This window comes from Pempheris klunzingeri, chromosome 5 (assembly GCF_042242105.1).
Source record: "Pempheris klunzingeri isolate RE-2024b chromosome 5, fPemKlu1.hap1, whole genome shotgun sequence".
Taxonomy (NCBI): Eukaryota; Metazoa; Chordata; class Actinopteri; order Acropomatiformes; family Pempheridae; genus Pempheris; species Pempheris klunzingeri.
The window spans coordinates 4,822,938-4,846,824 of NC_092016.1; the positions used below are offsets into that span (position 1 = coordinate 4,822,938).

Consider the following 23,887-nt stretch of genomic DNA (forward strand, 5'->3'; position numbering starts at 1 on the left):
CCACCCAGAGTAAAAAAGCACCTGGTGTGATTTCACATTGTTCAGTGTAAGAGGGTCTTTTCAAAGCTAGTTTGTGCTGAGGCAGGTCTAAATCTCTCTCGGAGGGGCGGAGATCTGCTCTGCAGTGAGCAGCAGGGCTGCAGTGAAAATGTGCACATCTCTGCATCTTGTGAAACAGCTGGTGGTGCCGTTTTTTAAATGAGGATTAATAGACACACATCAAAGAAAAAGGCTCCTGACCCATGAACACGTCTGGTGTTGGTGGAAAAAGTCAGCAAGAGTAGCAGTAACGGTGAACAAGAGGGAAGAGTGTGTGCAGTGGAAGGAGAAAGACTTCACCGGGGTTCAGAGTTGGTGTCTGTAGACTCTCGGGACAAAGTGAAAAGTACTTCCTAAGTGTTCTGGGTAGTAAATTCAGTCCAACATAACCTCAGTAACACTGACATCAGGGGGCCGGTGGTATTTGGGCGGGGGTCACAAGGTAAATTTAATGGAGCGTGGGATTATTAATGAGCTGGAAGGAAAAGAAAAAAAACACATTTGTATTCAAATGTTGTTTGTGGTCTTGTTTTTTGTGAAATATTGGATGATTTATCCTTTTGAGCCTTAAATAGTTATTTAAATGAAACATTGTAAAAGTTTAATGGCATTCATTTTTAACAATGTACTGTATATTTTTGTTTAAATTATTAATTAAGTGTTTTAATCTGTATTATTTTAGATAAAATCATCATCAGCACTTGAAACTACAGCTGTCAGATTAATGTTGTGGAGTAAAAAGTACAATAATGTCCTTCTGAACTGTAGTGAAGCAGCAGTAAAGTAAAGTACACAGTAAATGCAGTGCTGATACGACCGTACCTTATGAATTATGTCTAAAGTTATGACTCCAAACGTGTTATAAATAAAAACAAACACAATTAGTTATCTGAGCTTTTGTTTAACAAGCGCTTAAAGTGAAACTCTGTAACTTCAGCAAACAGACAAAGTCGGGCTGTAACAGCAAAAACCCTGAAAGTATCACTCACAAATTAAAATAAAATAATAAAACTAGTGTGAAAAGTGGAGCACAGTTCATTGGATTCAACTTTACTTTAATGATTTTAGAAACAGAAATGTTCCATGTCTTGATATAAATGAAAAGTGGGAAAATACCCTTTAATATTGTGTTATTGATACCATCCATGGCTCTTAGTAAATGACTTCCCACATGAATGATGTGGAGTTTCACTGGACTTGGCTGGAGGGCACACGGCACTGAGGAAGTTAATTACACTAGTCACTAAAAGTTAGGGATATTCAACTTTCAGGTGAAATATATGGAAAATGGAAAAAGTGATATTATATCATGAAAGTAGGGCATTTAAGTAGAAGCATGCAATGGTAAGTTCTTCATCTTAAACAATGTATTTGTAGAAAATCTAACAACAGTGGTGGGTATACCACAACAAAACAGTTTCAGTGTCTCAATAAATTGGGACGTGGCCAAAGGACGTCCACTCCTCTCCTTTCTGTGACTCTTCCAGTCTCTGTATCACTGTTCCAACCTCCTGATGACACTCTGTGACCCTCTAAGCTCAGTGAACACCTCCGTCTGAGGACTTCCTGTTTGAAGCCTCCAGTGTTGAGGTGCTGCTGATCAACTGTTAGGTGTCGTCTTGGTCTCATGATGTCAGAATGTGAACAGCATGATGAGGAGGACTGTTTAAATACCAATTCTAACTGAAGCAGGAAATGTATTGGTGGATTCATGGATCAAACCTGTTGTGAATGTTGCTGTTAAGCTTCTTGTTAGAGAACAGCAACTTGTGCAGAAAGTACTGAGACACTGAACAGTTGGACATGTGCATTCAAAGGTTTAGAGAAGGTCACATTAAGTTCACCTGGAAAGGTTAGAATGCATTTTAGGTTCATCCTGAAATTTCACCTGAAAGCTGAATATCCCTAACTTTTAGTGAGGAGTGTATCATCATCATGAATTATGTTGTGGTTGTACGTTATACACTGTAGGGAGCATTGGGGATGGTCAGATCCATACCAAAGTGATCAATAGTTCTACTCACCAGTGCATCACCGCATATTAAAAGTATCGATCACATAACAGATTTCTGTGAAACTCGTGGGCTCTAAGGTCTCCTGATAGTGAGTTTAAGCAGGTAAACATTACAGCTAAAAGGAATTTAAGTGCCTCCGTAACAGGATGGACAGCTTTTTCCTTTAAAGTGCAAAAGAACAAATGTAAAAGTTCACATTTAATTAATGTTTTGTTTTCATTTATTTTGTAATAAAGTTATAAAGGTAACTTCGCTTAAATCAAACTAACACGTACATGTTAATACTGCTGCTACGGTAACGGGCATGTTGCATTTTACTGCTGTGGATGTTTAAGCTTGTGCTCATTTTAAATTTTAATTACATTGGTGAGTAGTTTAATCCACAGCAATGCATCATGGTCTATAAGATCTTGTTTGTTTGAATCCTGGACTTGTGGGAAGTTCAAGAGTCCAAAAAGTGAACTTTTCATGAGCTCAGAAAAACATCCTGTTTTCAGCTTTGTGACAATGAATTTTGCAGCTAATCCAAGAGGGATTTAAATAGTTTTTATTCCTCACAAGTAGGAGAGTTTTCTGAAAAACTGTACAGGAAGACTTAATCCTTCAGTTGAGCAGAAAAAAGTCTAATCATTGTTTTTAATTCATAAAATCTGGAAGGTAACTGAAGCTGTCAGATAAATGAAGTGGAGTAAAAAGTGCAATACATCCGTCTGAGATGTAGCAGAGTAGAAATATGAAGAACAGTTCTTCAGTAAATGAACTGTCCTGTAAGTGATGATGAAATATTAACCAGTGCAGTAATAATAATGAAACTAAAACTCTGCAACAGATGAAATAACGAGTGGAAACCAAGACAATATTAAGATTAGACATTTGTTTTAGCGGTAGCATGTTTTCAGTAAGGCTGGCAGTAAATCCTCCAGGCTCCCAGGGGCCCAGTCAGCTCCATATTCATTATGGCAGTTTGAATAATATGATGCTGCACATTTGTTGAGAAAACCCAGCACTAAGCACACTGACTACCCTCTATAACGTACTTGTAGAGCCACGATTTACATGGTGGGAATATAGATTTGTGCACCTCATGTGGTGGTCAGCGGGGACCTACAGCTCATTTTTGCCTTGGGGCCTCCTTTTGGTAAACCTGGGGATTGTCAGCGGAGGAATCCGAGAAGTTCTGCCATTTCCCTTTTTAGCCAAATGTCGAAAATGTCAGTGAAAGTATTTTTGGACGTCGACAGCTCTGGCGATCACTTACACCTGTCCCGGTCAGTCCTTTGGGTGCTGCTACTGCCATCTTGTGGTCCGTTTTCACCATTTCTCTGGGAATTAGAGCAGGAGATGAATAAACTAATGTACAAACATTTATTTTATGTTATGAGATCCATAAGAAGAGCAACATTGTGTTTGATTAAAATTAATGAAGTAGCATTAAAAAAAAACAACCTGTAAAAAGGAATAACTAAAACACACTGAGCCTCAAAACAATAGATGGACACAGTAAGAGAGATTATTTTCCGTTTCTCAGGAAAGGTTAGACACTCAGCTCCCATGCTTTGTTGATTTTCTCCTCATCTCTTGTAAATGCATACATGTTGTTGCTTAAAAAGCTGGATGGCTAAAAGCAAGGGAACAACAGACAGAAATACTAATATCTGCACTTAAATGTGTCATTTTTACAAATCTGTCCAAAACCAACCTGCATATATTAACATAACTAACGTCTTTAAATAGCTGCTACAGCCAAAAAACACACACACACACACACACACACACAGTTTGTTTTTGACAGATGGCGTTTATTCTCACCAGGCATCTGACATTAGAATCGCTACAGAGTCCGCCATTTGGGAATGGCTACTAAAACTCCAGAGGGGGAACGCCCAGGATATGTGGAACAGGGACAGCATAACAAACAGAACAGGAAAAAAAAAAAAAAAAAAACTAACCGTAGGCCACTAAACATAACCTGCCACCTCATTGGAGGAAGAGCTCCGTCCAAATGAGACTGCTCGTCAGTCTTCCTGCCAATCCTGGTCCTCTCGGCTCTCGTGTGAGACCGCGTTCAGATCGGTGGTCCCACAAAACTAACATTCAGTCAGATTTTAAATACATTTTTTTTTTTTTTTTTTTTTTTTTTTACATACATTAGATATGTACTCGATTAATGCCTACAACTGCTGCTTCACTGAACATTCAAAATTGACAGCACACAATGGCAACAGACAGATCAGTTACATCGGGGAGACCACGAGGGGTCTCCAGGAAGGCCCCGCAGGGATCAGGACATGGGTCGACATGGTTAGGCTCACAACATGGGCACAGTCTCAACGCCTCCCCTGTCCCAAAAACTAAAAAGGTACTATTACATATATATATGTGTGTGTGTGTGTGTGTGTGTGTGTATAAATATATATATATACACACACACACACACACAGCTCGGTACTGAGTGGACCTCACCTGGAGTCCATGACGAGACGAGAAGCCCTCTTATAGGGTTGAAGCAGGTGAGCGCACGACTTTGCAGCATGGGACTTAGACAACAACTGAAGCGGTGTGGGATCAGTGAGAGCTAAATGCAACATGTGAAGAGTGAACACGCGTTTCTACATACGATCAAACATGGACAACAAGTGTAGAATATCCTGAACGCTGAACCTGCTCACATTTAAAGGAGGATTAAGTGTTTCTCAAAGACGTTAATTGTGTCTGTTTTCACAAGTGCTCAAGAGTTTAAAGGAATAGTTCGACATTTTGGGAAATATGCTGGCAGAGAGTTGGATGACAGAGGATGGATATCAGCTACATCCAGCAGCAGTTAGCTTAGCTTAGCTTAGCTTAGACTGGAAGCAGGGGGAAATGGCTAGCCTGGCTCTGGCTGAAGGTAACACAATCTGCTTTAGCAGCACCTCCAAACCTCCAAACCTCACTAGTTTGTTTAATCCATACAAACACCAATGTGTAAAGATGGAGTTGCGGAAAGAAAACAGTCTGACATTTTTACAGTGTGGTTTTTATACAGATTAAACAAACCAGATATAATATGTTAATTAGTGAGTTTCAGAGGTGCTGGTAGTCAGATGACCTAATCAGGTGTTGTCTTATACTTAACAGACAGATACGAGAGCGCTTTCATCAAACTCACAGCAAGAAAGCAAACAAAACCCAAAATGTCAAACTTTTGCTTTAAGTGGTACTTCAGTGTATTCTGTTCACAAGTGCAGTGCAGAACAGCAAAGACGAGAAAAATGCACAATTTTGGTCGCTGGTCTTGAACAGCTGCAGACGTAGAAGAAGGGGGGAGCACAAAAGCAGGAGAGGGAAGTTAAGGGGAGCGGTGATTTGTCTTTTTCACACACAGTAAAGCCACTTTTGTTACTTGGGCGGGAAAAGGAGCGGGGGGGGGGACATTGGTTCTGCTTCGAGTGCAGAGAAACAATCTCAACAATCCCAAGAGATCAGAGAACTGGGTTGCGAAGACCAGCTACCAACCCGTTAGCTCTGCCGCCCTTTTCTCCTCGGAGACTCAGCTTCTTGACTATTTTTTCGCAATCTAACAAAACACACCGCTACCCTGTTCCTGGGTAATCGTGTGTCTGCAGGTGCACTTTATCGTGGCGCTGCGCTGGACAGAGCTGAGCCGCAGAGATATTTTCTATGAGTGTGTGTCGTGTTAAAGTCCTACATAAATGTCTTGTGAGTACGAGTTCTTATAATGATCCACGGTGACGTATCGTCTACAGCAAAGAAGAGAAAAGGACGAGTATATGCTTGGAAAGAGTCATTAACAATACAGTGAACTAAAACTGATTAGATCCTCTGAGCGAACAGAGTCTAGGAAAAGAATCGCTGTGGTGGTTTCTGTCAAGATGAGATTACTTTCCTGTTGGCTCAGTCGTAACGGTACATGGCATGGAAGGTGTGTGTTTCAGGGGTCAGCAGTGGGCTTGAGAAGTTAAGGGTCAAAGTGCAGGGAAGCGGCATCGAAAGACGCCGTTAGTGTCCTTCCAGAGTCAAAACCAGCAGGCGGGTGCTGTGCTCAGTTACTGACCACCTCGTCCACATTGTCAGTCGCCTCTAAGGTGCTGTCCAGTCCACCGCGAGCACGCCAGATCTTCACGGTCCGGTCACTGGAAGACAGGAAGACGAAACATTAACAAACAGCGAAAAAAAAGGCAGAAAATGATGAACATGATCCAAATAGAGATAGCACAAAGACAGCACGGCGGTTGGATTCATGTTACATAATCTTCCAGACTATTTAATGAATAAATAAACACTCAGAGGGAGCTGACACGCGTTAGCTTGCCCCCCCCCCCTTCACTAGCCTAGATATTCCCATGAAAACAAGGTCAGGAAGAGGGGCGTGTGTGGCTCCACTGCTTCTCTAAACACCCAAATCCAGGCAGAGCCCGTTTCCAACAAGCATATCTCAGTCTGAACCATCTCTCACGTCGAACGCTCGTCTTCGTGTCCCGTTTGAGTGACGATTTAACAGTGATTCAGCAGTTTTACAGTGATTTCCTGCCACACCACTGATGTTTCATTATCAGCAATGCGTCAGTGCTTGTTTCGAGCTACAATTATCACTCACTAATAGAAAAGCACCATGTGCGCTAAAACCAAATGAAAGCCAGAGCAGGGACGCTGGAACATGAAGACAGAGAGGGTGTGTTTGGTCGGTGTGAGACTCACTCGGAGGCGGTGAACAGGTGGCTGCTGTTGGTCGAGATGCTGTTGATGGGGCTCTCGTGACCCTTCAGCTCCCCCAGAGTCCCCAGCGTGTCCGTGTGCCACAGCTTGAGCACCCCACCTCTGCAGCCGCTCAGCAGGGCCGGAGACCCGGGGACGACGCCCAGAGCACAGACCCAGTCGCGGTGGGCGTTCGGGACTTGCTGTTAGAAAGACGGATTGAAGGTTGTAACGTTGAATTAGAATGACGGTAACGTACTGATCAGGAGACTGGTGCTCTCATTGTCAAATAAACAGGTCGCTCAAGATTTGTACTAATCACTATTGATTGGTTCCTTCTCCCAGTCTTTGGGTAAACTGTAAAAGATTTCCATGTCGAGATATATATGAAGGAGTCTGTTTCAGGGGATACTGAATTGTTTTCATGGTGGAAAACTGTATGTTAGGCACAAAAAATGGTAAAACTATTACATTTATAATACAATACCTTCGGTTCAGTTTGTTTAGTGCATGAAATGTGTGTTATTCATCTCTTTCTATTCTTTTATTGGATTTGATTTGATTTCCTAAACTCCTCTTTTACATTTCTTTGTGCACCTTTTATATCTTGCTTTATTGCCTCTTCCTGTGTTCAGTAAAGCACTTTGAACAGCCTAGTTGTTTTAAACATAAAGCCACCATGCCTCAGCCAGGAACGCTAATCTGTGCATCAAACCAGATACCAGATACTTTAGTCGGTCGTTGTAATTCATCCATAAATCTACCACCTCACTCATCCAGTACCTGCAGCAAGTCTTTGCGGTCCAGGTCCCACTTTTTGATGCCGTTGTCTCGAGAGCCACTGAACAAAATGTCCCCCTGCACCACCAGTGACTCGATTCCGTCGTAATGGGGCGGTTCAAAGTTGTGTGTCGGGCCGATGCTCCCCAGAGAGCCTTCAGTCACATCAAAGAGCTGCAACAGCCAGAGCGCTGCATGTTAAAGGTGTGGTACCGTTACACTGCTCTGCTGAGTCCTTATCTACAACCAGCACTGCTCCCTGTGGACCACACTGCACCAAAACTGACAGTAACCACACTGTAATGCACACCAATACTTTTTAATATCTCCCCCTTCTTTTTTTATATCACCCCTATGTATGTTTTACACTTCCTCCCTATTAACTGTACATATTTTTTTTATATCTCCTCCTAAACTTCCCCGTCGTGAGACTAATAAAGGAATATCTTATCTTATCTTATTGTAAAAGTGTCCACAGTCCTTGTATTGTACTGATGTCTAATCTTAATAAAAACATAGTGAGAAGGCACCGCGGTAAATACAGGACATAAAGAGGTGATGGATCACTGGAAACAGACCTTGATATAATGGTCCTTGGACCCGGTGATCACCAGGTCTTGGTTGTTTCCGGACTGATCCACAGTCAGACACATTACTGGGCCGAGGTGACCAGTCAGTTTTCCTGTGGATGCAAATCTGACAAAGAGACAAAACATTTAAAAAAAGCACTAAATGTGAGCAGGGTAAACATTTTAACTAACAGATATCACCATTAAACTTCCCCATTTGATTACTTATGTTGAGACAATTACTAATTGTATCACACTTAAATATGCAAATTATGCATTGTCTAATTAAATATACACTAATGTCCATACATTTACGGAACACAAATCTGAATATATGTTGGTTCAAAAATGTTGTTTCATTTTGTTGATATATTTATATATTTTATATATTTATATATTGAGCAAAAGGGATTTTTGGACATCTTTTTAAATCACTACATAAATCAGAAAATACTTTCCCACACAGCTAAAAAAAAAAAACAGATTTCACCATGTTTTTAGGAATAATATCTTCTGTATGAACAAACCTATCTGTAAAAACCTTCAGGTCATGGATAGGAATAAAACTTTGGTTTGGTTTGTATATTAGTGCTACTGAAGTCTCATTCTGAGAAAACAGCTTTTAATTTAGGTGGAAATCTACAGACACAAATAGACAAAAAGTAGTTAAATAAACAGATAAATGTGAACTTTGGAGGTTTTCTTTCTCCTAGTCTGAAAGAAGATGCATGAAAAATTCAGTTTTTGCCTTTAGAGTCAATAATTTAACACCCAGTCGCCCAGAAATTAGTTTTTGTGTTTTATAGGACAACACTGCCAACACTGTTTCAGATTTACCTCATTAATAATTCACTCATGTTGAAAAGTGTCATGTGGGTAAACAAAGTTTATGAATTGAGTTCAGAGCATTCAATCTCTTCAATCATTTTGATTCAAAGGTATTTTAATCAACCAGAATCTCTGCTGTCAACTGTTTTGACTCTAGGAGGAACAAAGAGGCAATTCATCACAGCCTTTACTGACTGGCTGTCAGTGATGGATGACAGCTTTGGGTTGGATACCCGTCAGGTGTCACATTGAATCCCAACTTTCAAGTGTTAAAAAACAGAAATTAGGCTTTGAATGAGCTCACTGTGTGAGTTACACATCTGAAAATGTTGTAGCGGCATTAGAGTGAGCAAAGTTAAAACTCAGAGGACGATAATCAGACGGCGAGCGTTGTTGCATTGAGGACAGGATTTAAAATACACGATCCAGATATGTTCAGTTTCTTTGCGCTGACATTTTCCTCCAGTAAAAATGCTAGTTTATATCAACTATAAAAAAGAAATCAGCAACACTAGAAAAATAGAAATATTGATGATTTTGAAACTTTTCAAAAGCTTCATAGTTTTCCATCAATATTTTGGCATCTTCTCATTCAGCTAAAGTACAGTTGAGACTGACTGACCATAAAGTTTTAGAGTCATACGTCATGAACCCAAAATGTTGGACAAGTAAATAAAATCTGACCTATTGGCAGTGCTACATAAAAAAAATTGGGTTACCACCAACTCCAGCTATGATGATTAAATGAACTTCATGACAATCCATCCAAGAGTAATTTCACTATAGATGAAAGTGTTGGGCCACACTGACCACATGGTTCAAAGCCCTAAAAAAGCCCATGTGTTGTATCACTGTTCAGACTTGGAGGTTAAACTCAGTCCGTCTGTTTACCTTCGCAGATCCCAGACTCGCACTGAGTTTCCGGCGGCGGCGTACAGAACCGTCCCGTTGGGGTTGAGAGCGATCTGGTTGATCTGGTTCTCTCCTGCTGGGATGGTGACCGTCCGGCTTGTGTTAGACGCACACACATCCCCAACATTAACCTGCCCAGAGGACCTGAAGATACGCAGATGAGACGTATATGAATCTGCATCGAGTAATTAGAGGTGTAGAAAATCAGCTGCATTACCGCTCCCACCCAGACAGCATGTAGGCATGGAGACCTTCACGGTGAGAAATCCCCAAATATTTTAGTTAAGAGGTGACATTAGTGAAATTCTTTGCTTGTGATCTTGTCAAGAAATCCTGATGAAATAACTAAAAACTGTTCACACATTACAGATAGATGTTAAACACCTTCTGACGGACAGAGCTGAAGCATAATGATGAACTTCAGTGCTTTGTTGACATTTTAATTTAGGGGTTATACATTTTTAAACTCATTCTGGGCCTAATGTTCTACATATATAATCTTTGGAAATCATGAATGATAAAGTGTATAAAATGACAGGAATGCAGAATCCATGATTTCAAATACAAGTTCTACCACATGTACAGTAAGTGGAGAATCCATGAAGAATAACAGGTAAAAAAAAAGTGTATTTTTAGGTGTTTTTGACAGAAAAAGCTCCTTCTTTATCTCTAGTATTTCCAAAAGAGCTTGTCAATTTGTATGTGAAGGAACTAAAGCCAAAACACACAAGTTTTGCTGAAGATAAGGCAACAAGCACCAGGATGGACACAACCAGCTACGCAATCACACTCACGTTAGTGCTCGGATGCACTTGGCCGAGTCCCGGATGTCCCAGACTTTGATGTAGGAGGTGGAGACGGTGAAGACCAAACTGGAGCTGTAGCGGACCGACACCACGTTGTTGGGGTGACCAGCCAGGGACATTATCTCCTGACCCGTCACCAGATTCCACACCTTACAGGTGCGGTCTGCAGGAGGACACACAGTCGGTCAGCTCCGTCATCATTTATCACGTTGGGTGAGAAGATGGTATCAAAACTTGAGCATGAAAGTGCAGCTCAGGATCAGGACTGACAGGAGATTCATGTCGTCACGATGCATACAACAGAAACACTCTGTCAATGATCATAAAACCAAATATTTAAGTCAGAAAGAGCACTTGCTTTATCTCCTAAAAACAAGAAGCTCTATGGGGCTAAATTAGCTTTTCAATCTAGTTGATTGCCAATAAATTTACCTCCATTTATTAGCATAAAAAGCTCCTTCATTAAATTGGTTTCCTGCATGTAGAATGTCATTTTATTTCATCCACTCATTTATCCACATACTGTGCACATGACAATCTTAATTAATCCCTGTCAGGTTTTATTTGCTGTTATATGACAGCATAAAAGCATGTCAAAGTGTAATAAATTGCCAGTGCCGTAACAAGATGACATGCGGGGAATACGGATGAGAGGCATGGAGGAATGAGGTGGTGAAGAGGTGAGGGAAGGGTGGAGGGAGGGATGATTGTGGATATTAACCTTTGGATCCGGTGAAGAGAAGGTCATCAGTGCAGTCGACACAGAGAACAGCTTTACTGTGTCCCTCTGCCACATGGACACACTGTAACGTCGCCGACCGACTGCTCTTAGTGGATGGCACCGGGTTAATGACACCCCTGGAAAACACACATATATCATCATCAATAGGTGCAGCGTGGACAGAACACCGTCAAATCATCTGAGAGCAGCAAAAGTGTTATAAATCCCACCCACACAACCAGAGTCATGCACAGCATGCAGCTCTCGTGGCTGATTAGCACGATGCTGCGAACCAAAAATAGAAATAGATGACAGTAACAGTCCAAAGAAAAAATGAGGAGACAGCTGTGAGCAGAGTCACCGTTATTGTGCTCAAGAGAAGAAAAGCAAAGAGTACAAAAATACACCCCTGCACCTTCAAGAGCTTCTCTTTTCCAGCACATAATAGATAAAAACACCCAAGGAGACAAAGACAAGACAATCATTGGAAACCAGCAGTATCAAATCATCAGGGGCGGCAAGTCCAATAGCATCACAGGAACCAGGATCGATCACTAATAAGCTGTCATGTTGACAAATTGGCAGCTGATAGTTTAATTGTACAATCACTACTCTCTGACAGTCAGAGCAACCTGATAGTGAACCACAAACCCACCTGTCAATATTCAGGAGCTGTGAATGAATAAGCTTTAGAAGGCCTCTGTTGTGTGCAGAATAAAAGGCTCACTGAAATGTAAGGAGGATTATTGAGGGTTCACGCTCAATAGCAGTAACACGCTTAATCTATCGATCCCAGAGAGGATATCCATTCACTGTTTTTCACCACAGTAACCGTTCACGTCTGGTTAATCTAGTGTTTTGCACAAGGACACCGGAGCAGTGTGGCATAAAACCCCTGGGAGGGAACCAGTCTGAGGAGATGCTTTGCCTCCCGACAGCATGAAAAGGATGAAATCCCCACCGCGTGTGTCTGTGTTTCAGGTTCACCTTTGCCCTGTACACCAAAGGTGACATTTTAGTGAACGATACGGCAAATAAAGAACAAAAAAAGTTGTACTTGGGTGGATCGCAGAGAGGATGGGAAACAGGATGGAGGATACGGATGGAGGACAGGTGAAGGCATCCATCCGTCCTGGAGGGAAGGAGAGTATCAAGTATTCCTGAGACCTGATTAGCTACTGATTTACGCAGTGATTACTTAATATTCTTACCAAGTTCCTTAACTTTTCTAATTTAGTCCACAACGATTACAACTTCTAGAAGAGCTAATTCTGAATGGGAAATATCTTAAAAACACAATAGCAAAACTTCAGCCTGACTAAACGTCACTATATAGGTATATTATGAGCATAAAAGTCTATACTAGTGGTTTAGCACGCTGACATATAACTACAGTTATTTTCTACTTCCCATGCATCCTTTGAAAATCCTCAAGCTGTAAGTTGAAACCCGACTAAATAAGTTCTACGACACTGAACATTTTAGTTATTAAAGCTAGCTGGGAAGCTTAAATTAAAGTTCAAACTAAATTTACCTATAGATTTTTCCCCACCGAGGCAGCAGCTAAATCATGATGGATAATTACTGTTTTATCGAAATACACTGTGTTGTCCTGTTTTCCAGAGAGCAGGGTGCAGTATGTGTGTTATAAGCTTATCATATTTAGAGGATAATCAATAAGCAAACAAAGAGAGTCATTTCTTGGATTAAAAATTAGTTCTGACTTTTAAATACTTGAATGCACCCATGAGGAATTCTCAGTAGTAATAAGTGTTACTTGGGCAAAACAACACCAAAATCATGCATTAGCACTAGTATGGCATGGAAGGATTTTATAGGGTCCACTTTGGACCGACACTATGAGCACTAAATGTATTAGACTACAAAATACTGATAGAGAGATAGATATTTTATCACAACACTCCAAAATTAAAAAGTGTAGATCCTTCTACAGACCTCCCCTTATGCCTTGTGTCTACATTTAACAGGAAACATCTACTTTAACTTTGGAAATAAGGCATTTGGCAAACTGATGGAATTTGGAAAATGCTTGCGCTCATGCTTAACATCATTCCCCAACTCTAATCTGACTCTCTGGCAGCCTTGTGTCAATTTTACTTATCTCTGGTTCTTACTTATCCCGCAGTAACCCTGTCATACGGCTAAAAGCTGGGATGTGGTTACTGGGACAAGCGGTAGGGGAGAAAGGAAGTGGTGGGCTGCTCTTCAGGCTCCTGATGACTGGGCTGTGGAGGAAGACAGTAGCGCTGCCAATTAAGCTGCAGCGTAATTAAAGTGTGTGTTAAGCTGTTTGCACACTTCTGGCAGGAGTGTGGGCGGACTGCATGAGGACAGAAGGGAGTCACATATGCTGCATTCACGTCATATGGGAACAACTGTCAGGACAGCTTGACAGTAAAGTGTTCAAGTGTTCAGCCGCCATTACTGGGGTTTCCTGTTTACCCTGGTTTACCAGTCTGGAGATTTCAGGCCAGTATCATTTTATCAAGGTGTTGTCCACTCATTAACGTTTCTAACCGACTCCATAGAAATATGTTACCCTACATACCCAAGAGATTTAATACTCCTTTAAGAGTTTAAGTGAAAAACTTTAAGTCAAAATAAAAAAAATGCTTTAATCTGTTCAACATGCAACCTCCTCCATCAGACCCTACTTTAATGTCGTCAAACACACTTCTTTTGGTATGAAAATAAAGATGAAAATATAATACTGGCATAATGCATCTTATATCAAAGCATCTTCTATCAGCAGCTTAAATCTAACTCGAGTCGAGCTAGAAATTACTTAGATTATTTTAATAAATGGCATTTAGACATTTAGTCTGAAGTCTGTGGTAGAGGACATATTATGTTTTAGCCAAAAGGGTTGTTTTAGGTTCCTCTGGGGTGTCCTGGTCCTATTAAATTAATCACCAACTATTCTGATAACCGATAAACAGTCAAACTACTGTCATTCCAGCCTCACAAATGTGAATGTTTTCTAACTTCTTGGCTCCTCTGTGAAAGTTAATTGTAAATCTTTGGGTTGTGGACAGAACAGGACATTTAAGGACGTCATCTCGGGCTTTGGGAGACAGTGATCAACATCTTCTTTCCATTTTGTGACATTTTATAGACCAAATAACTAATCGAGAAAATAACTGACGGGACTGTTGTTGCAGCTGTTTGCAGCATCTTTCCTCATGATTCCTCTCTGTCTCCATCTCTATCTGCAATCTACTGAGGCTAAAAAGAGTAAAGTTTATCCTCTTCAGCTGTACAATCAAACAATACCATGTAATATGAATAATATATTTAGTTTTCTATATGCAAATTAATAAGATCACACTCTACACTGAGTCCTCTGAGTTTCTATGTTGTGTTACCACTGGAAATCTTTATCTGTAGATGTCAGAAACTGGCATCCACTGGCTTTGGCATATGACATGAATGCAGCAATAATTCAGTGCTCCTATATCGACCCCATGCACTCACACACTGACCGTGCCTGTTGGAGTGCAGAGAGAAAATAAAGTAAAGTTGTTCCAAGTTGGCAAACAGCTGAGTTAATCTGATGTATCTCAGTGCTGCAGTGCTACATGTTGAGAAAGGATTACAGGGACGAGAAACAGTTGTAACATGTAAATACAAGTTGTCATCACATCGTCATTTTTCAGCAGATGCAAAGCCAGTTTCACGGGATGAGTCCACAGAGCACATTCTTCCATTACAGCCTCACTCACACTGATTTACTGAGAAGAAAAAGAAAGGGAAAGGACAGGGATTTCCTCAGTGAGCAAAATGCGGAGAGGGATTGATCAGCAAGTTGAACACTGAATTTGAATCAAAACTACTAGAAGTGACAAAGAAAATAAACGCACATTATGGCTCAATAAAGAGACATAATATCCGAGTTAGGCAGGACAAATGCCTTTAAATTCAGTACAGAACTTGGTGGGTCAAAGGTTATCACACCAGGCGCAGAGCGTTCTTGATTTAGTTCAGACCACATGCTTCCCCAAAGCAGGAAACTGAGAGGAGAGTATTAGTAAGGTTGAAGAGAAGTTATTTCGCTTTTTGCGGATTTGCAACCACAAGGTCGGCAACAAGCTCTTACTGTTTGATCTCCTTGACCTTTGCCCTGTCGGCCGCTGCCTGAGCCTTGTCATAGGTCTTCCTGCGAGAGAGCGGGGAAGGCTCCGGAGCTCGCTTTTCCACCCCTGACAAAGTTCTGGAGCCAGAACTGATCGTTCAGTTTCACACAGTTACCCACAAACAACACAAAGGATAATAATAAAAAAACAGAAGGATGTGAAGCAAACATAAAATAATGGCAACAATGAAGAGATGGGCATGCAGTACACACAGAAACACAGTTACCTGATATTTAAAATCCCAAAACAGTGATGGTTCTTCGCCAAGCTCATGTTTAACTAAAGAGGGCAGAGTGTAGATTTTGTGCTACACTAAAATATAATTTTATTACCTAATTTGCTGATGCATGACTGCAAGCCAAGGCATTTTTATATATATATATGAGTTAATGTGCGCTTTGAAGCATGACCTCTCACATGCCGGTTAAAGCAGTCTGGTTAGTATTTTTGCTCTCAGTCAACTAAGCTGTAATAAGGAATTAAAAAGGCGCTCACTGCAGGGGGCTTTAATAAATTAGCCAGTCAAATGTAACTTTGGCTCCTCTCTACCTCAGAGGACGGTATGGCCATTTGATGTAAGGATGCTCATGAATAATGTGAAACTAAATTAAATACAGCAGAGGATGTAGCCGCAGCATCAAAAATGCAGGAAGGAAGGAAGCAGTAATTATTGTGTTAGCGAAAGAGTGCCGAGCCTGGACTTACATGCTGCCCATTTTAGAGGAAAAGCCGGGGGAGAGAGCTGTGTAGTCCCTGACTGATGAGCCTGACGAGTCCATGTCTCCTCCTCCATCTGGTGTTTCAGCTAACGGCAGCATCGGACTGGAGAAGTCTGCTGTGGGGGCGTCGGGAGCGGAGTCACTGTTTGCGTACAGCAACTCCATCTGAGTGGTGGTCCTCCTACGAGCCTGTACAGCACAGACACGTGAAAATTAAGACGTGGAGGAATTGGGAAAACACCACGTAGGCAGAGAATGAGACATAAACACAGCAAACATTGTAATACCTTATTTCTTGTTTTGGTCTCTCCACAGAGTTTCATGAGGTCTGATGCCAAAGTGCTAAAGCGAACACACAAGTTTAATATGAGAGTATTAATAAACACTGGCTCTAGAATACACAGCACATGGAACAACATAAGGCACTTTGCAAACATGAGCACATTACAAATGCAAGTAACACAACATAAAGATAAACACAATAAAAAATAAAAAAGGAAAACTGCAAATGCAAAATAAATATAGTGCAACACAACATGAACATGATAAAAGATAATATTAACATACAAGGTAAACAGTAAAATATAATGATGCACCATAAACATTTACATGAACACAAATATATATATATATGTATACACAAAAATATATATATAATAATCCCACAAAGCATTAACACAACCAAATAACATGCCATAAACATAAAATAACATAGCATAGCATAGGAAACATGTCATAAGACATAAGCAACATAACGTAACTAACACACCACCACACATCTTAATGAATAACACGACTCAATATAAACTTACTTTCCCTCTGCAGAGGGGCTCTGGGCCGACTCATCGCTGCTGCTATCATCTCCGTTGTCTGTCAAATGAGATCAATGAGTAATATTAGAGTGGAGAGAAAACCCTCTTTGCTGGCAGCTAATGTCTTTCTAAAATGGTTCTTATCAACAGCTTAGGACTAAGTAATATATCCTTTTGCTCACTTTCACTACAGGGTGAAGCAATTACTCATTAATTTATTTTGTTAAGTAGCTGCGCAAAATGGACGTAGAAAAGATGGACAAGTGAAGCAGATGAGGGGGATGTCAGCGCAGCGCCATGCTGTTTGTCGACAAACAGAAACTTGGTCCTCAATGAGCTCAATGGGATCAGATGGGTTGAAAACGGTCAGAGGTCAGAGAGCGGTCAGGTGGGGTGGGTTATAAAGAAGATGTGTGGGCGAGTTGGGACAAAGGTAAGAGACCCGCTATGAGGCAACAAGGTAGAGGAGTGGGAGGAATCATTAGTCCGTTGCTCCTGATGGGGTCGGCTGACCTACAGGGTCCGACAGAGCCTAAATATCCATGTTGTATAGTTCCTGTGGAAGGTTCTGGGGTAAGGAAGGTGCTAAAGCATGGAGGCTGTAGCACATGGTGGGCTGGAAGGAGGAGGAGGAGGAGGCAGAGTGTATCCAGATGAGGGGAGGGGAAGGGAGAGGTCAGCAGACAGATGGAGGGAAGCCTGGTTGCATTGCACCTCATGCACCTGTTCATGTTATGTTTAGTTAGTTTTCAAAGTGCAAAGGGAAGGAACCATGCATTCATAACACAGATTAGAGTCTAATATGGTTTCACTTACCAGCAGGGATGTTACCTAGCTCTGTAAAAACATAAGAAAACAAAAAAAGAAAACGTGGGGGAACAGAAAAAAATGCAATGCTCAAATCAAAAACAGTCCCCCGAAATTCTAAAAAAAAACCAAAAGAAAATTAAGTGCAGCTACTGTAAACAGAGCATCCCAACTGAACAGAGGCTGACAAGATGGACGACACAAAAAGTTATAGAGTTTGTTGAAAATTTACTGTAAAAAAAATCAACTCCATAACCTACAAAATGTAAAAAAGTTCCAGGACTTTGTTTTATAGCGATGTGATCTTTGCACCAGACTTAAACAGTGGAATTATGTGTTATTTGTTTAATAATTAAGCCAGCCTTTATTCAGCAGAACACAACAGGCAAGAGCATGTCAATAGGCCCCAATCATGCAACGAACCAGTAACCGTCTACTTCCTCAAAGGCCAAATACTTTCTAACAGACACGTCTTACAAATTCACTTTTTACAGAATTCTGTAAAAAAAAAAAACATCATCATCATCATCCAAGAACAAAATCTGAGTCCCAGTTTAATTTGACCAATGACACTTTGAGGAGGCGGACTGGGTTAAACCAGAGGTCTGGTCCGTGTTTTGGGTCCTCATCTCCACGTCTATCTCAGCCCAAACAAATGCTGTTGTTACCTTGCAGTGCGTTCCCCAGCAGTGCGTCTAGCTCCGGGTTGAACTCGGCCTTCTCCTTCAGCATGTGAAAGAGCAGCTGGTTCTGTGTGGCGCTGGTGATCTCCGTCTGCTTCAGCCTGCCCTCCATCACCTTCACCTGAGACTCCTTCTGGGCTGCCTGGAGACCCTGAAGAGGTCAAACATCACACAATGTAACTCGCTGTCCATCTCAAATTCACACCCACATCTTGCCATAAAAGAACTGCCTGTGTGACTTCATATCAGACAGGGTCACATCCATCTGTAGGCGAGACATTTTTCTGAACTTTTTAACTTGATTTTAAAAAATAAAATTGATCTGCGGTGAAAAATGAGGCAGTGAGGTGTTGATAAGCACGTCAGAATCCTTGACCTTCTTTCTGTATTCGTGTCTGATGTCTGCACTTATGTGATTATTCTTGAAGAGTACTATTTTTAGGGCTGGTACCTTGTTGATGGCCATTGACATGAAGTGATCCAACAGAAAACGAGCTTCTGTCAGAGTGCAGGAACCGATCACAGCAGATACGTCCACTGTGTCGCCTTCCTCCTGTGAATACAGCGTGAATTCATACAACTTCGACTAACAAACATAAAAGGATTTTCATGGAGAACTAAATTCTAAAAACTTTCCATTTGTTGATAATGATGAAAAACTCATCCAAGCTCTGCATCTGTTTTACTGTTTACATCTATTTAACTGTAAAAATAGATTTTACTACCCAAGTTTTAGGCTTAGTTAGGCTCTAGTTTTACCGATTCCCAAAGATCTCAGCCTGTCTCACCTTGGCTTCTTCCATCTGCATGATGTTGGCCTGACAGTCTGCTATGCTGTCATTGATGTAGTCGATGTTGGCCGCCAAAGCATCCACTTCCTCGTTAAGGGGGAGCATCGCCTTCTCTGCCTCTGGTCCCTCCCTGACCAGCCGGTCCCTCTTCCTGATGACCTTCTCTTTACGCTTGGTCAGCTCCTCTCGTTGCTACGATCACAAACACAGCGACTTGTAAGAAAATAGACAGAAACTTAGGCAGACATCAGCCCACGGATCATTTCAAAATGTTGCAGACGTACGGGAAAAGGGAAAAATTCAAGGACTTGAGTTTTTTGATAAATATGGAAATAAAGGGAAGTAACAGATTCTCTCATCCCAAAGTTATGCCAGGAGTTTAGTGTTTTTGATGCCAATTAATGATGATAAATCATGCAACAACAAGGTGACATAGCAGTAATTAAAGCCTCATCCAGGGTCGGGGTTTGATGCACTTTTTGCCAAACAAACCATAACAACAACCCCTTAGTTTTCACCGGCTAAACATGATAACCTGGGGGTATAAAAGCCCTTTTCTCTTACCTGCCATCACTGGTATTTCCTGCTGTTCTAAGGTTCAAGTTGTTAACATCAATATAACAACGTACTTTCATAGCTTTACCTTGAGGAGGCGGTTCATGTCGGCCTCCATGTTGGAGATGGTCATCCTCTGCATGATGACGTCAGTGATCCGTCGCTCCAGAGACTGCCATTTATTGCGTGCAATTCTGGTGGAGTAAATGCCCACAGTGCGCCTGTAGGAAGACCTGGACACACAGCATCCGTTTCACTCATCAAAGGATTTAACACTTCAGCACATTCAGGGATGATGGAAATGAGCTCACAAACACGTTTCAGAGCTGGTTTACTAGGAATCTGTATTGATTGCTGATAAAATATAATGTACTGAAATCAAAACAGCCGTGTGTAAAGTGAGATTTATGTTACATTGTAGGGATTTAGAGGCTCTTATGATGGTCCAGGTGTTAAGTATCTTACTTATGAATGCTTCATGTACAGTATTTTAATGTTCTAAGAATAAAACCTGGCCTATTTTAGTTTAAGAAAAGCATCCTTCCTTATTTGCCTCCTTGGAAACAATAATGGACACTGAAACACATGTTTTTGTTGCAGACAGACTCACCGAGTGCCGTTGGGAGCAGCATTGCCGGAGGAGTACATGCGTCCAGATGGAGGTCTGTGGGAGGAGTCCTGCACTGGCTCTGGGAGATTGACCTTCCTGATGATTTTACCTGAGGTGGGCCTTGCCTGCCTCCTGAGAGCAGTCACCTGACACACGTGGCAAACAGAAAAGTGAAGTCAGGTGAACACTAAAAGCATGCCACGTGCATTTCAGCATACATAATGTATCACATGTGTTTCTGCATACATTATGTATCAGATACTACCCATACGTTATGTAAAAACATTTTTTCCTGCTGCTGCTCACCTCCTCAGTCTTTCTCCTCAGAATGAGCTCCTGCTGCCTTTTCTGAGCCTCCAGTAACTTGAGTTGGTGCTGTAATGAAAGTACAGTATCAACTCCAGATCAATAATATCAAAACATATACTGTAATTACAGCCAACTGTAGTGAAAAACAGGATGCAGAAGACATCCATGCGACCGACCTCTTGCTTGCGCTGGTCTTTCTTTAAGGAAGCAATTTCTCGGTTTCTGCGAGACTCGTTCATCCTGTTCTTCTCTTGCTGCTCCTTCATCTGCTTCATGAGACGGACCTGGAGCGGTCATATCAAACATATTCATATTATTAACTCAAGAAAATACACCAATATTCAGCTGTGAAAGTAAAATAAGATTTGTTAAATCTTCTAGTTTTATGAAGCAGTGTGTTGACTAATATCAAAGATTTTGGCCTCCTGTGTGTTTTTCATCAATTTTGAGTCATTTCTGCTTTTAGCACAAAATGCGGTTAAGATAACCAGATGGGTATTTTTCAGTAAAGACAGCTGAGATACACACCAGAAAAGACATGAGACAACAAGCATACTGAATAAAATTCACTTAAGCCCGCTGATCAAACCAGACTGCATGTTTCTGAAGCCACTCTAACTCGATTTATCAGTGCTTTGATGAGTAAATTTATGTTAATCCGAATGGAAGCAAATCCTTCGCAATGCTTAACAGGAAAAATTACAATCAAAAGAAGACACAGCAGACAGAGAGACCTAATTTTTCCACCAGAAGTGTTACAGTCCAGCGTTTTCACCACTACTGCAGCCATACCTTCGTCTTCTTCATTTCCGCCACGTCCATCTGAAGCTTCCTCAGCTGCTTCTCGTACTGTGATTGGTTCTTCAGCAGGCGGGCGTGCTCCTTCTGAGCTGACTGGAGCTTTTGGAGCTCCTTGTTCATGACGCTCAGCTTCTTCTCATATTCAGCCTTGATCTTGCGAGCCTTGTCCTCTGTGCCGGTTTCTACGGAACCTGAAAGCGTGAAACAATAAAAATTAAGCAAAAATTGACCTTCCATAAAAAGACAGAATGCAAAAATGCTGTAAAAAAAGTGTAAATGGTACATGGCACAATCTCTTTTGAAGAGTTTCACATATTATACCACCACGGATACAAAAATATTTTCTCTAATGGTTTATAAAGTCAAAGCCTTCATCTTCAGTGTGTCATAAAGTCTTTTGTGCTGCAAATGCTAAAAATCTGTATCAGACTGTGCTTTCATCATTACCGCTGATAACTAGAAATGTAACTGTCATCATCTGGTTGGCAGTGGAGATCATTTACAAATGACTTTAAAAGGCTTCTCTGAAGTACATAAAGTCTGTGATGTCCTGCAGTTGTTCTTAAACTCTTCTAAATACAAGTAGGACAGACAAGAACTTAAATATACTCCACTTTAAGACCGAAATAACTCAGACGGCAGGCACATTAAAAGCCAAAGTCCCACACGCCTTTCATTGTTCGTTTTTAGCCCGAGTATGAGAGGATAAATGATGTACAGTGAATCAGTACAGTGCTGTGCTCTTCATGAAACCCTCCTCTGGTATCTTACTCATGTTTTGCAGGACACGGTCCCTCTCCAGCTGGGTGTCTCTGATCTTGCACTGCAGCATCATCAGCTTCTGTTCGTACTGCTGTTTGAGCGTGTGCAGACGCCGCTGGCTGTTCTCCAGCTCGTCGATCAGTTTCTGCTTGATGGCGATCTCACAGGTGATGTTGGCCAGATCTGCCTGGAAGTTCTCTGTTGGACACACAAGATCAGATCTTCTTCAGTCTTCTGTTGTTTTTCATGTTAATCGCTGCTTTTATTATACATATCCCTGTGAAATTATCATTTTATCTCACTTGAAGAATCTTTTTCTTTTGTCTCACACTGTGTGTATAAAAACAAGCACAAGTGTTCACATCCTTATATTAACAGCCCTGACCCAATCAATCTGTTACAGTCTTGCTGCTGTAGCGCTGGAGGCATGTGTACTGTATCAATTAAATAGCACCTCTCATGATTGGTCAGTGCAGCTTCTGGGGAATTCACCTCACTCGTTGGACCATTACACTGACACAACCTCCAATCTAGTAGCTCCTGTTTCCTCTCATCACCTGCCCTGTTCACCAACCCAGCGTTCAGTGTTTCATGTGTCTAATATAAAAAGCCACCAAAGTAAACTTTTGCGCTGCTCAGATTGATTTTATGTGTTTGCGTTTGTGCTTCTGGTTGGTTGATGTCTTTGTAACCGAGCAGAGGCTGGAAACAGCTACCATCTGCGATGTCTGCTACAGGAAAAATAATGTGTATTTTGAACATTAAACCAAGTAATTCTGTTCTGGTAGGACCTCCAAGTACAAGTATGAACTTCAAACTGAGCAGAATATGGGACCTTTAACAACTACTGTCAGTGTCCTCCTCTGTATCATATGTCTTAATTCTATAGTATTTCATAGTATTTACATTACAAAGAGAAGACGGGCTGCGTCCTGGTGGTTCACATCTAAACTGTGATTAAATGTCTCAGCCACAGTTTCATGTTTTGATTATTTGGCACTTAGCATTGTTTCTTGCATCTGTAATGCATCTTGGGTGAAGTTATAACAAGTGGTCGGCTCTATTTGTGGGCTTGAATGTCACCAAAACACAGTTTCACGTGGGGCTGGTGGGCTCATGTGAAACTAGTTTGTCGATGATTGAACAGCTCCCCCTTGTGGAGAATCAGCAGTCCTTTGACTGAACCAGAGAGACCAGACAGTGTACAGTATCTTATACCTTTCTCATCCGACTCAGAGTCAGAATCATCGGAGCTCTCCTCCACATCCATCTCCTCTTCCTCCTCATCCTCTTCCTCCTCTCCTTCCTCGTGGTCGCTGCCTTCCTGGGCCTCCTACATGACAACATGCCAATAGTTTAATACCTGAAGGCACTCGTATGTATTTCAACATGGATTCAATTTATAAAAGAAACAATCCTACCATTTCTGCATCCTCGTTGACTCGCTCCGTCATTTCCTTCTCCGTACCCTTTTCTTGTTCGTTGTCAGGTACTTCCTCCTTGTTGGCACTGAAATATA

The 23,887-nt window shown here is 41.3% G+C and overlaps 1 protein-coding gene across 1 annotated transcript in view; it reads right to left on the minus strand.

Moving 5' to 3' along the window:
- Window positions 1–5,164: 5,164 nt before the first annotated feature.
- The window catches only part of kif21a (kinesin family member 21A), a 50,350-nt gene continuing 31,627 nt past the window's right edge, over window positions 5,165–23,887 (minus strand). The window contains exons 13-35 of the mRNA XM_070830581.1: window positions 23,790–23,877; window positions 23,587–23,701; window positions 22,378–22,566; window positions 21,598–21,797; window positions 20,982–21,089; window positions 20,803–20,871; window positions 20,497–20,642; window positions 19,975–20,119; window positions 19,329–19,523; window positions 18,992–19,093; window positions 18,526–18,691; window positions 17,867–17,887; window positions 17,051–17,108; window positions 16,526–16,580; window positions 16,225–16,427; window positions 15,483–15,608; window positions 11,366–11,502; window positions 10,633–10,807; window positions 9,818–9,982; window positions 8,108–8,225; window positions 7,533–7,703; window positions 6,753–6,952; window positions 5,165–6,187 (exon numbers count right to left, since the gene is read on the minus strand). Of these exons, the coding sequence (XP_070686682.1) occupies window positions 6,097–6,187; window positions 6,753–6,952; window positions 7,533–7,703; window positions 8,108–8,225; window positions 9,818–9,982; window positions 10,633–10,807; window positions 11,366–11,502; window positions 15,483–15,608; window positions 16,225–16,427; window positions 16,526–16,580; window positions 17,051–17,108; window positions 17,867–17,887; window positions 18,526–18,691; window positions 18,992–19,093; window positions 19,329–19,523; window positions 19,975–20,119; window positions 20,497–20,642; window positions 20,803–20,871; window positions 20,982–21,089; window positions 21,598–21,797; window positions 22,378–22,566; window positions 23,587–23,701; window positions 23,790–23,877 (3,043 nt within the window). The 3' untranslated portion in view covers window positions 5,165–6,096. The remainder of the gene's footprint in view (window positions 6,188–6,752; window positions 6,953–7,532; window positions 7,704–8,107; window positions 8,226–9,817; window positions 9,983–10,632; window positions 10,808–11,365; window positions 11,503–15,482; window positions 15,609–16,224; window positions 16,428–16,525; window positions 16,581–17,050; window positions 17,109–17,866; window positions 17,888–18,525; window positions 18,692–18,991; window positions 19,094–19,328; window positions 19,524–19,974; window positions 20,120–20,496; window positions 20,643–20,802; window positions 20,872–20,981; window positions 21,090–21,597; window positions 21,798–22,377; window positions 22,567–23,586; window positions 23,702–23,789; window positions 23,878–23,887) is intronic.